Raw genomic sequence first — 13,047 nt, forward strand, 5'->3', positions numbered from 1 at the left:
TCCTTGGCTTTGAACCATGTGGTCTGAGATAGTGCTGCATCGCCATAGTGACCTCTTTGTATGTCCCTCATGATTGACTGAGTTTCCTGAAAGGCGCAGTGACAGCGAGCACTAAAATAGTGTCACGACTAAAAGTGAAGGATTCGTTTTACTTGACGGGGCAAGAAAAACCAGAAGGAGAGATAGAGAGAGAAATAGTGCAAACCTTTAACGATCATTTTTGACAGACAAAACTTTGTAATATACTATAACTTTCATACAAACTTTAGTAAAGACTTTGAAATGTTATGAACTGTAACATTCACCAGCCGATGTACCACCGCCCTTATCCATTTGTCTGCCAAAGACCAATTTTCCCAGCATTTGCCGCCTGATTGGAGTTCATTTTGCCTAATGTATATGTGTGTTTGCATGGCTGCTTCTGTTCATGTGTGAACATGTGACTAAAGGGTGTGTATGAGTACGGGCCACATAGAGCGAACGTGTCTTGGTTATCAGCCACTTATCTGCTTGGCCTGACCGTCCTGTGGGTGCTGGCCTCTTCACAATTTGTTTTTCTGTTACCTCTGTCTCATATTTTCTGGTGGTTAGGTATTGTTTGGCCCTGCCCACTCCCCCATTGACTTTCCATACAAGATGGCATGGACTGTTCTAAGAATTAGAGGTTTATGAACAACAGCATGTTGCCTCGTGGAGTTATTTTTTGGCCGGGATGTTAAAGGAACAGTATGTAGCATTTAGTGGGATTTATTTGCAGAAATGGAATGTAATAGTGCAAAGTCTTTGGCGATTAGACTCCATTGTGACGTAGTATATTAAAGGGGGTAGTGATGCCGTGGTGAGATTAGGTATATTCTCCCGGTCTAGACACTGGTGGTGGTGGTGGTGAAGGGAGTTGCTGAAGATCTAATGAAGGGATGTGGAGCAGGACTGGGCACTGAATATGATTAAGACTGGAGGTGATGGGCTGGAGGCAGGTTGCATTGGTTTGCACTGAAATGACAACTGACAGCAGCAGAGAGGAGAACAGTTTTATAATTTGATAGCAACGATATGATTGGCTCAGGAAGATCGTGGAAGAATCTTGTTGGTTAACTAAGAGTGAAACGCCCGAAGTCAGGTCCCAAAGATTTGTGTATGTATGGAGTGTAAAGAGGGTCTTCCTGACTGAACTTCAGCATAAGCTTCATGAGTACGTTTTCTTTAGTGTATAATCACCTGAAAATAAGAATTGCTCTGTTTTCATTACCTTAGAATGAGCCGTTTATACCTACATATGGAGCAGGTCCTCTTCATGGAGCCGGCCGCCATGTTTCTACAAGTAGCCCAGAGCGGACAAACCAAACTCTGGCTCTGGAGCTGGAGAGGGCCATTCATGTTTTTGCGTCGGCAACTGTAGTTCTCCTACACACTTGGCACACGAGAGAAGTTTCAGTTGGTTGCAATCTGCAACCTCACCGCTAGATTCCAACAAATCCCACACACTGCATCTTTAAAGACAGTATTTAACAGTGGAAGTGAATTAGCTGCTTTGCCTACATGTGCTGCAACATTAGGTTCACGGTTGTATGTGCAAGCTTAAGCAAAGAAAAACATGATAGTTCTCAAATATACAAGATGCAGAACTGAATTTTCAGTCTTTTGACTATTCCTTTACACATTCTAAGTTGGGCACCTTTCACCTACCGTAGAGGTTGTCTATATGATCTTTAAGGCTGGATTACAGTAAAGTGATGCAGTGTTGTGAACTTTGAATGAACTGAAATTTAATACATATGGTACCTGAGTTTCAGTTACTTACTAACTTAATTAGGCCTTGCCGAACATAGGCCACTGATGAAAAGTTTCTACCCAGTACTGGTACCAAATGATTCTCTCTCCAGTACCAAGGAATGTAATTATGTTTTTGTACAAAAACATTTTTTTTTTATTTAGTGAAATATCTAAAAAATGTTTACGTTCATGATGATAATTTTGGGGGAGTGGCTTTGGAGGAAGGGCTGAAGCGTCGGCGTCACTGTTGCCGACTTGGCAACTCATTCATTCATTATCTGTAACCGCTTATCCTATTCAGGGTCGCGGGAGGCTGGAGCCAATCCCAGCTTGGCAACTTTTTCGCTAAATTTAGGGACTTTTGGAGCTAGTGCGGCTGGCTACTTTCTTTGGAAAAGATTTAGCAACACTGGGCTCGGTTTTTCAGTTGGATAATTGTTTTAAATCTATCATACTCTTGCTAGTTTCTCAAGATTACCAACCATAGCTTTAACTATAAAAAGTATCTGAGAATAAGTAAAAAAGACTAAGAATCCGACAAAGCATTCAATGCCAAACCAAAGCAACACAGTTTCTCTATTCGGTGTCTGAATCTCATGCGTCATCTGTGCCAACCCCTTCGTCTTTGGTCTCTATATTCTCTTTCTCTGCAGCGGGTCACTGTTTTGCACTGAGAACATGGTCAAGGTTACCACATATTTGTTCAGGATCACACACCGACACTGCATGCATGCGAGGAAACACACTCCTCACAATCCTCATAAATAACAACACTTGAATGCTGATACATACACACACACACACACACACACCGCTCTGACATGTCTCTCCTTGTCCTTCCACCTCTGCCTGCTCCCCTCTTTGTCCTCACAGCTTTCTAAAATAAATCAAGTGTCGTCTTCCCTCTGTCTATCTACTTCAGCACACAGTACAGCTCTGTTTATTAGCAACACTCCGGCACACTTTTCAAACACATCTGGAACTGAAGTGTGTGCCCAGTTTGTATAATTCTCTCCAGATTTGTGTCCTAGTTTTATTGGAAGAGAAAGTTTTAGCTTTTTTTTTTTTTTTATATTCTATGCTTGTTTGCACTTTGAGAAGAGACCAAGATATCATGTTTGTATTACGTACTGTCTCTTGCATTGTTGTGCATTTTCTGGCCCACCAACTCTGAATGGTCGTTGGAAAACAGAGCCTCACTATCCTCCCCTCAGCTGATTATGTATCAAAGACACTTCTGCCATGACCTCTTTCTCCAGTACGTCTCCTCACAGCGCTATCACGTCAACTCCTGTAGTGTTTATACTTGCTCAAATGATCCACAGCTGAATATGAATGAGTCATTGATCTATGCCATTTGGTGTGTGTGTGTGTGTGTGTGTGTGTGTGTGTGGGAGAAAGAGAGAAGGTGAAGTGATCGAGAGCCAAAGACAGAGACAGGATAAAAGAGCTATGCGGTGTCCTTAGCCCTATATGTGACCCAGCAGCGTCCTACAGTATAGAGTCACCACTCATCTATCTCAGTGCCCTTACAACTGTACATTTCTTGTTTTTTAACCTACTTATGCTCTGTTGCTGTGCAGCTGAAAGGTTTCTAGCAACAAACAATCCCTCTTTTCTTTTTTCCCTGCAACCTAAACTTGAGCATGAAACTCTACTCCGGTGGGAAACATTGTCCTTACAGGCCGTCTTCTCGTCTACTCATGTAGCTGCATGCTACTGTAGCGAAATTATTTCCCACAGTATGCTAGTCAGGTTACTGTAATACTTTTAATACTTTTAATACTTTATTCTGTCTTGTTTTCATTTTTCAGTGAGCCATCTTTAAACATGAGACAGATATTGGGCTTTGATTACAATGAACATTAGCTACCAGCCCTTAAGGCATGTTATTGTCTGCCAAGTATACAAAAAAAAGCTTGTTGAACAGATTATTCAAGATACATTTATGCTTTAAACAATGAACACCTGGATTTTAAGAAAAGTTTGTTAAGTTTATAGCATCGACTGTATATAAGAAGTGGCTGTAGTCACCGTGACGTCACCCATTGGTTTGAGGACTGCTGTTTTAAAGCCTCGAGTTTGGCATTTCGTCCGTCGCCATCTTGGATTTTTGCAATCAGAAGCGACACAAGAGGGTGGAGCTAAGTACAACAGAACGCTGAATAAGACATTTTTAGATGACCAAAAATTGACTTTCATGAACTGAAAACACACCGTGAAAGGGTTAAAGTTCTAAGACGAAAACACGAACAACTCCCAGACCGGACAACACCGTGGTAGCGACCTGTCAATCACAAGGTAGCCCCGCCCTAAAGCATACCCTGCTTAATGTTAATATTTGACTCTAAATGGGACCATAGTTTACTAAATGAACATCATGCTGTATTGAAGAAGACTTGAAACTAGCATTTGAGACCATAAACTCATGTTTACAATGTTTACTGAGGTAATTAATCAAGTGAGAAGTAGGGTCATTTACTCATAGACTTCTATGCCATCAGACTTCTTTTTGCAACCAGAGGAGTCGCCCCCTGCTGGCTATTAGAAATAACACAAGTTTAAGGCACTTCCGCATTGGCTTCACTTTTCAGACCCCGGAGTTACCCACTAGTTTATAGTCCAAAGTCACAAGTTTGTCCCAGACGATGCTACAATCTATACAGAAAACAACACCTTCTATCCTGAAGCCGTCAACGCAGGGATTGAATTTATCAGGTAGCAACCTGCCAATTGCAGGTGAAAATTAATTGTCAAGGGTGGCATTATTATTAATAGCCGTTGTGTAAATTAAAAACGTGTCAGCTAGGGATCTAGGAAGTTAATTCTGAGACCTAATCATATCTTGAAATACTAAATATCAGTGCAAAATATGTGCAATTTGCAGCTCCAGCACAGATACATCTACATTGGCCATCATTGATCAGTTTATACAATACTGTATAGTTTACAGCTAAGCATGAATTTCTTTCTTTCTTTGTTCTTTGTGTCCTCTCCTCTTTCTGCAAGTTCACTTGCGGAAATATATGAAGTTTAAAAACTAGAAAGAAAGGTAGAAACAATAATTGGTGTGACGTTTGATGGTGTCACAATTATTAGATAGATATCTTTTAGCAACTTGAAAGAGATCTCCGTCATCCATCCAGTGTTTGCACATCACATATTTCCTCCCTCGCCATTTATATCCGAGTTCTGGATCACTCCCTTTTTGGGTAAACTGTGGTCTCTTTTTTGTCTTGGCCTCTAAGTTATGCTGGGTTTACTTCCCATCTCTATGAGAATACCCCTATGAGTCGTGCTTGTGCTTTTTGTTGATTCTTACAACAGTCATAGTGATTTTTCTTCTTTTTTTCCCCCCGAACTCTGCTCATTAAATGCTGCTGCTTTGAGTCAGAGCAGGGAAACAGGCCAGACATTCCCACTGTGATGTCAATGCTGGTGTAATACTTCCATAAACTAGTTGCGAAGATCATTCCCGAAGAGGGCGTGTCTGTGGAGTCACACACAAACTCCCACTGTAAGTGGAGTTACGCGTCAGGGGTTTGGCTGAGAATCCGTGTACGCTGTGACGTCAGTGTAAGTGTGATTATGAATGGGCTGTTAAACATATGCTCGGTGTTGTGTTTCGTCACTTTCACTATCGCTCTATCTGGGATCTTTGTCTCTGTCTCGTACGCAAACATGATACACACACACACCCATACACACTTATCACACCTAGAACAGCTGGAGAACGGAGTGACGTGTGCCTGCAATGAGTGTCTGTGGTTGTTTCACACCTGCAGTAAAGTAAACCAATGGATCACTTGATGTGATAAGAGGGTGTGGATTGTATTAGTTGTGTATGAGTGTTTGTGTAAGTATAGAGATGATAACTGGTTTAGACTAGAGATGCAACGATTAATCGATTAGTTGTCAACTATTGAACTAATCACCAACTATTTTGATAATCAACATATCGGTTTGAGTCATTTTTTTAGAGAGAAAAAAAGTCTAAATTCTCTGATTCCAGCTTCTTAAATGTGAATATGTTCTGGTTTCTTTACTCCTCTATGACAGTAAACTGAATATCTTTGAGTTGTGGACAAAACAAGACATTTGAGGACGTCATCTTGGGCTTTGGGAAACACTGATCTACATCTTTCACCATTTTCTTTCATTTTATAGACCAAACAACTAATTTATTAATTGAGATAATGAAGGTAATTGTTAGTTGCAGCCCTAGTTTAGACTGACATGCTTCTGATCTAATACTATATATAGAAAACAGAGTGAGAGGACTCAGGGACAGAGATTGGGGTGATGTGTGTAATATGAGACAAACTGTGGAGGAAAGTTGCTGGAGTCATTGCAACTCACATATTACCTCTCTGTCTCTCTATCGTGTGTGTGTGTGTGTGTGTGTGTGTGTGTGTGTGTGTGTGTGCACGCGCACGTTAGAGACCCAGAAGAGGACAATACGATTGCCCTTCCTTAAGTCATCAGGCAGACGGCCAAACTATCCCATTCCACTACCAAAACTCACACTCACTTAGCCACTGCTACTCGGAGAGATAACACAGGGATAACACAGCGTTTAGCCATGTAGTTGTTGTGGAAAATATGCCTGGCATGTCCTGTGTGTTGTTGTGGCTGTGTCGGGCGTGTTCAGATACACGGTAATGACTTCTTCCTCTTAAAACTGGTCTCACAAAGAGTACAATCCCCCTTTTTCACAATCATCCTTGCTTAGTACAATCCAAAGTGACAATAACCTCCACCTGTTAGGTCAGTGAATCATCTATTGAGGATGTGAAATATCCTGAAGAATACGCACAAGCTCAAGGTGGAAAAAAAGGAAGGGTCCTGATAGCAATGTTAGTCATTTCTCATTGTGTAATGACAAGGAATGTTTTAGTTGTTATGTTAAAGTTCAACATTGGAGCGTGCTTTCCACACCGTGCAAACACACACGTATGTACACTCTGTTCTCAGGACATCCTGTGCTTTATGCATTCATAAACATGCCGCTAATATGAGCAGGGCGTCCCGTACCAGCTGAGACGTAGATGATATAAATGTGGGATTGTTTCCATAGTGAGGATGATGATGATGACAGAGGGGACGTCATCTCACTTGCGTATTATGTGTCGCACTTCAAGGAATCCCCCCTGACCTTAGCATCCACACCAGAGGGGATTATGGGATTGCTTGATAGTCTTAGCGATGAGGCAGATATCTCCAGTGACGGGCGTTAGTCATCACCTGGGTGAACAATCACCTAGGAGACTAAGGAGCTCATGGTGACATCCCAGTGGGAAATGGTGTCACTGGTTTAGAAATGCCTTTCGACTGTGAGTCAGTGGCAGTGTTGGAGCAGAGGTATTCTCTGTGGCCCTCTGCAGAGTTTAAACAAAGCACATCGCTTGTTGTTGTGTGTAGACGGCTTTGAATATGGCTGCGTTAGTTATAACTGTTGGTTATTCTGCCACCAATCATAATTATCCAATAATCAGCCAGATAATGAGTGACTGACTGATTATAAATATAAATGGTTAGGCTTAAGAGCTCATTTACGTCATCCAGTAGTGCATGAGTAGTAGAGGGCCCTCATGCCTACACGGCCCGTGACCATGGAGCAACATATGGAAGTGCATGGAAAAAATATTCATGTGGGTTTAGACGACATGTGAGTAAGCTCTGAAGTCATCGAGACCTCTCACATGTAATTCATATTTGCATAAAGCTTGTGATTTATTTAGACATGGAGTCACATCATGCAGCCGTAAGTACAGTCTGTTATAGACACACAGGACTTTATTAGAAGTTAATCTATTCATTCATACATGGTGTGCACTTTTATAAGAATTTGTATGTAAAAAGACTGGAGAAGTGGCATCATTTCAGGTGGCGGTCAGATTGTCAAATTGATTCTGAGGAGAGTTGATCAATGCATTCTTCCCCTCATCTTTTGACTGTTGAAAGAACATCAGACATGCTGAAGCGTGAATCTTGGCTGTTTAGCATTATTAGGGCTGCAACTAACGATAATTTTCATTGTCGATTAATCTGCTGATTATTTTCTCAATTAATCGATTAGTTGTTCGCTCTATAAAATGTTAGAAAATGGTGAAAAATATCGACCAGTGTTGCCCGAAGCCAAGAAATATTTACATGTATTACACGGCTTTGTTGAATACTCGATTCTGATTGGTCAATCACAGTCTGTTATTTCTTTATAGCAGACCATTGCTATGTATAACAGACCATTGCTATGGGCGCAATGGACCGTTTTTGTGTCAAATTATTGATTTCTTAAGTAAGTAGCTGTGTAATAAGCGGGATAATGTACAGCTAGCGGGTCATTGTTGTGAAAGAAACCCCTTCAGGGCGATTCAAGACCCCTCCCTATCGCCCTCTCTGGGTTTCTTTCACAACAATGTCCCGTCAGCTGTACATTATCCCTTACTTGAGAAACTTGAATCAGAGAATTTTTTCTTTTTTTTTCTTGAAAAATTACTCAAACCGATTAATCGATTGTCAAAATAGTTGATGTTATATATGGCATTATATTAAAATGTCCTCTTCTGGAGTGTCATCGGGGAGTTGAACATGATCACAAATGTTGCTTGACTTTTCAAATAACCTCAAAATAATGTTTTAAGAATTTTTTTTGTATTACAATACCAATTATTATGTACATGATCATATTCTGATATTTGTCTTTCTCCCTCTCTATTTGTCTCCATATGCAGTTTTGATGTGGACAATGGCACGTCATCAGGTCGCAGCCCCCTGGACCCCATGGCCAGCCCGGGCTCAGGCCTCATCCTGCAGGCCAATTTTGTCCACAGCCAACGGAGAGAGTCGTTCCTCTACCGATCCGACAGTGACTACGACCTCTCGCCCAAGTCCATGTCCCGAAACTCCTCCATTGCCAGTGACATGTGAGTGCATGGTGTCTTTTGCCTTCCACCTGAACCTTGTTAAAATACACTCAAATGCTCCCTATTGTGCTGAATGTGGTTATTTCTGTGTATGAATCTGTGTCACGGTTGGATGTTTATCAGACCAGGTCTTAAAGCTGCCGTGCAGCTAGCTTTGGCCCCGGTGGGAAGTGTGCATGACCAACAGCTGATTGCGTGGTGTCACATTTATTCTTAGCCAGATCCAGCAGCATAAACAAAGTGGTCAGTCACAAAGTGTCCACAAGTACAGTTTATGTGACTCTGATATTTTGCAGATTATTTCTATATAACTCATACGAATACTGGGATGGATTTGTGTGCTGCATTTAATCTGTTTATGTTTTTTTTTATCATCCCCAACTCCCCATTGCTTTACAACTGTAGCAGAACACACTCCAGACATGATGATAAAACAACACAAACCAGCTGGCATCTTCTGGGTCAGTCAGTGTATATATTGATAGCACATTCCTCATTTCCCACACAGTGGTGGCTATCCAGTTACATGTACTGTACGCTTAGTGCTACAGGAAATAAAAATATTGACCGAAAATATAGCATTTCGATCCAGCCTGAAGGAAAGACAAATAGACAAAAGGATGAAAAACAATGTCCTGCAGTAACCTTATACTTCCTCCTTACTGCTGCATTTTGCCTCTGGAGTATTAAACCAATGACCCTTCCTTGACCTACACCCACTATCCACTTACCTTGTTCAAAACAAACGAAAAAAAATCCTTTATGCATAGAATTAGATTAGGAGTAGAACGGAGAATTCCATTCAAATCAACGTCAGAGCGGCGGACATTTTTATGTGAACTGTTGCCATTGTGACTGTTGTAACAGAATGACTTGGTCGTGTCTAGAAGAAACTTTGTTTCAGTGTTACAGAAAATTAGTTAAACAGCGAACTGGTGGCCAGCGGCAGCGCCCGGTCTAAATGGTCCCTCTTCCTCACTCCCCATAGAGGAACAAGCTACCTAGAGTTGCGTCTGTTCTCTTCCCGGCACCACATTTTACGGCCCCACTGACGTGTGTTCTGTTGTCACCATAACAACTAACAACAATAGCCATTATCTTTTGTACTGGTCAAATCACCACGAAAAAAACAGATTAATGACCCTTCTACTCCTATTTTATTTCTATACCTTTATGCCTCATTCTTTCACAGCCTTTTTTCTGCTGCATTGAATAAACAAGGAAACTTCCAGGAGGCAATTTGTCTTAATAGCTCTCTTTATGATGTTAATAATACAGCTTCACAATCAAGTTAATCATGTAAAAAAATAAATTGCATGTTTCCTTAAGTACTTAACAAAGACACATCTCATATTCTTGCCTCTCTCGTTCGTCACTCTCATAGAGTACATAGCCCATCATCTTTACTCTGAATACCTTCTATTTGTCTTGTGATAGTAACACATGACGAGCCTGCGTCTCTTTTGACTTTCATACCAGACGTGTCAGCTCACATGCCAGTGGGTGTGTGCATGACGTGGCTGTGGTCTTGTAGGAGGAGATCTCCTTGACACTGACACACTGACTCCTGTCACCTGAACAAATGTTGACAGTCATAACATAGTTCCAAGGTCAGCAGGTCTCTGACTCAAAGATTGCTGTTTAAGATTCCTTTAGCTGGAATTGAATGAGTAATGCCTCTCCCTTAACAATGCACACTGAGGTGCTCAAGGCTCTGATACTCCACCTACTCCAGGAGCCACGTGTGAGAGCCGGGCTTGAAAACCGGGGCAATCGGTGAAGCAAAGTCAGAAACGTGCTCAGCTGACTTTTCCCTGGATAAATAAAAGTCAATAAATATATGAAATAACTAGAATGGCACTCGGAGAGCGCAGACCTCCGCCGAGGTGCCTGACTTTCAAAACAGATTACAGCTCACAGCTGGTGGTACCGTGAGGTGGTCGGCTTATTATTAACACGGTGTGTTTCCGTGTAACGTATCGGCGGATGCCTCTCTCATTCAGCAGCCTTGTTATGTCTGTATAACGTTACACTATGTTGTCTGTCATCCCGTCATCTACCGCTTTTTTCTTTCTCACCGCGGACAGCCGGCAGCTCCCTCACCTTGAAGTCTTGCCACACATCCACACACGTATCTCTCTGCTCTCAGAAGGAAGGGGGCGGGGTCATGCGTCATCAACTCGTCATCAGTTACACTGCACATGTGTTATACCCTGTGGTCTTAGTGCTCAGGCTGATCGGAATCTTTAAAAAAATTCCTGAATCTGGATCATGATCCGGATCGCCACCAAAATCTAATAGATTGTTCATTGTGCTACACCCCATCCCTCCCAAAAATTTTGTTCAAATCCATTGCGAACTTTTGGAGTAATCCTGCTAACAGACAGACAGACAGACAGACAGACAGACAGACAAACAAACCAATGCCAGTGAAAACACTAGAATGGCACTCGGAGAGCGCAGACCTCCGCCAAGGTGCCTGACTTTAAAAACAGATCACAGCTCACAGCTGGCGACACCGTGAGGTGGTCGGCTTATTATTAACACGGTGTGTTTCCGTGTAACGTATCGGCGGATGCCTCTCTCATTCAGCAGGGGAAGGATGTGGTGAAAGTGTGACTGTATGAGGGACATGGCTGTACAGCAAGTACAAAGACAGCTTGCAGGTTTTGTCCTTGTGTTGAGAATATTTTGCCAGGAACTCACTTAAACGTTCAATAGGCAGAACATTTATGGCATTATTGGGCAAAAATTCCATAGTAACCTTTCAGGATATTGTAATTCAAGTGCTCTGAAAGATAACTAGACTTCTGCACCTCCTCATGGCTCTGTTTTCAGGCTTTCAAAATCTAGCCTGTGACAGGAGACTTTAGCCAATCACAGGTCATTTCAGTGAGAGCATTCCTATTAAGCATTCCTATTGGCTGTGCTCCGGCTGGTGGGTGGTGCTTGGTATTTCTTCAACTAATTTCAACATGGTTGCTGGATCACAAACTTTCTCATTTTACAGCTAAACAGTGCACTACAAGATGTTTCTGAAAACATTTGAGGCAAGAAATAGGCATTACAGTAACGGAATATTAATTCATATTTGATCAGCGCTGCCTAGTTTGACCGTTTGTTCGGAGTTTGCGAGTGATTGTCAGCCGGCTCTCATGTATAAACGGCAGCTGGAAGGCAGACTCCAGATCAGCTCTGATTAGTTGTTTTTCTTCCGGTCTGTGAAATCTTGCAGATGCTATTAGGAGCACCGGAGGACACAGAGGAACATGAATTTTTTCAGATTACCTGTCTCATGCGCTACTGTCAGGATAAAGTGAACATTTTATAAAAAATAACCTTTTTTTAATCATATTTGCTCCATTTCTACCCACTGCAGCTTTAACTACTGTATGTGCACATACTGTACATGAGACATGTCCACCAATAAATCCCTTATTGAAACCCCAAACTGTTGAAACTACTACGCATTGTGACCATAGGGCCTCAGCTGGTAGCTGATGTGATGAGTAAACATGTCACTGTGATTGAGGGGATCAGAGATGCTGAAACTAATCTAATGTGATGACCCTCGCTCCTCCCTCCCTCCCTCCTCCTCCACCCCTTGACCTTTTCAGCACATGTTGTCGAATGTCAATATACTGTAGCTCTGCAGCTAAGATTAAAGCCACTGTCTTTGTTTTTTTCAGTCATGGTGACGATATGATTGTAACGCCATTTGCACAGGTGAGCATTTGTGCCATTTATTTTTTTGTACTGTCTTCATATTTTACAGTGTCATAAATTGATGTATGATTCAGTCCTAATCTCTCATGTTTCCTTCAGGTTCTTGCCAGCTTGAGAACTGTACGAAACAACTTTGGTGCATTAACTAATCTACAGATCGACAGAGCATCCAATAAGTAAGTTGCCAGCCTTACTGCTTTTTTTTTTTCAAACATGAAATATGTCATAATGGGAGGAGATAGGTCAATGGTCAACATGTCAGCATATCACATATTTGATGACAGTCACTTTATGACTAAGATGTTCTACTAAATAAGTCATCACATGCTGCACCTACCTGCACTGTGGCCAGTCTGGCTTTGCTCGCCCTCTGCTGTTCTTATTGAGTACTACAACAACAGTAGCAACAGTGTGTGAAGGCTCTGCTACATGTGTAGAGATGAGTGAAGGGAAATGGTGCTTCTGTACTGGTCAGGTAAAAAGTTAAACTACTGATTGTATTGTTTTGGAAAGGAAATGTCTCAGTGTGTGTTTGTTTCCCCCCTGACAGGAGATCACCCATGTGTAACCCAACGCCAATCACCAAGCCCAACTTCACAGGTATGTTAACAGCAAGAGCAGC

General features: G+C 41.8%; 1 protein-coding gene across 11 annotated transcripts in view; it reads left to right on the forward strand.

Moving 5' to 3' along the window:
- pde4d (phosphodiesterase 4D, cAMP-specific) overlaps positions 1-13,047 on the forward strand; it is a 218,555-nt gene that overhangs the window by 182,298 nt on the left and 23,210 nt on the right. For all 11 annotated transcript variants that reach the window (XM_037779043.1, XM_037779044.1, XM_037779046.1 and 8 more), the window contains 4 exons: positions 8,508-8,699; positions 12,389-12,425; positions 12,525-12,601; positions 12,976-13,025. In XM_037779043.1, the coding sequence (XP_037634971.1) occupies positions 8,508-8,699; positions 12,389-12,425; positions 12,525-12,601; positions 12,976-13,025 (356 nt within the window). The remainder of the gene's footprint in view (positions 1-8,507; positions 8,700-12,388; positions 12,426-12,524; positions 12,602-12,975; positions 13,026-13,047) is intronic.

The sequence above is a fragment of the Sebastes umbrosus genome, chromosome 8 (genome assembly GCF_015220745.1).
Source record: "Sebastes umbrosus isolate fSebUmb1 chromosome 8, fSebUmb1.pri, whole genome shotgun sequence".
Classification (NCBI taxonomy): Eukaryota; Metazoa; Chordata; class Actinopteri; order Perciformes; family Sebastidae; genus Sebastes; species Sebastes umbrosus.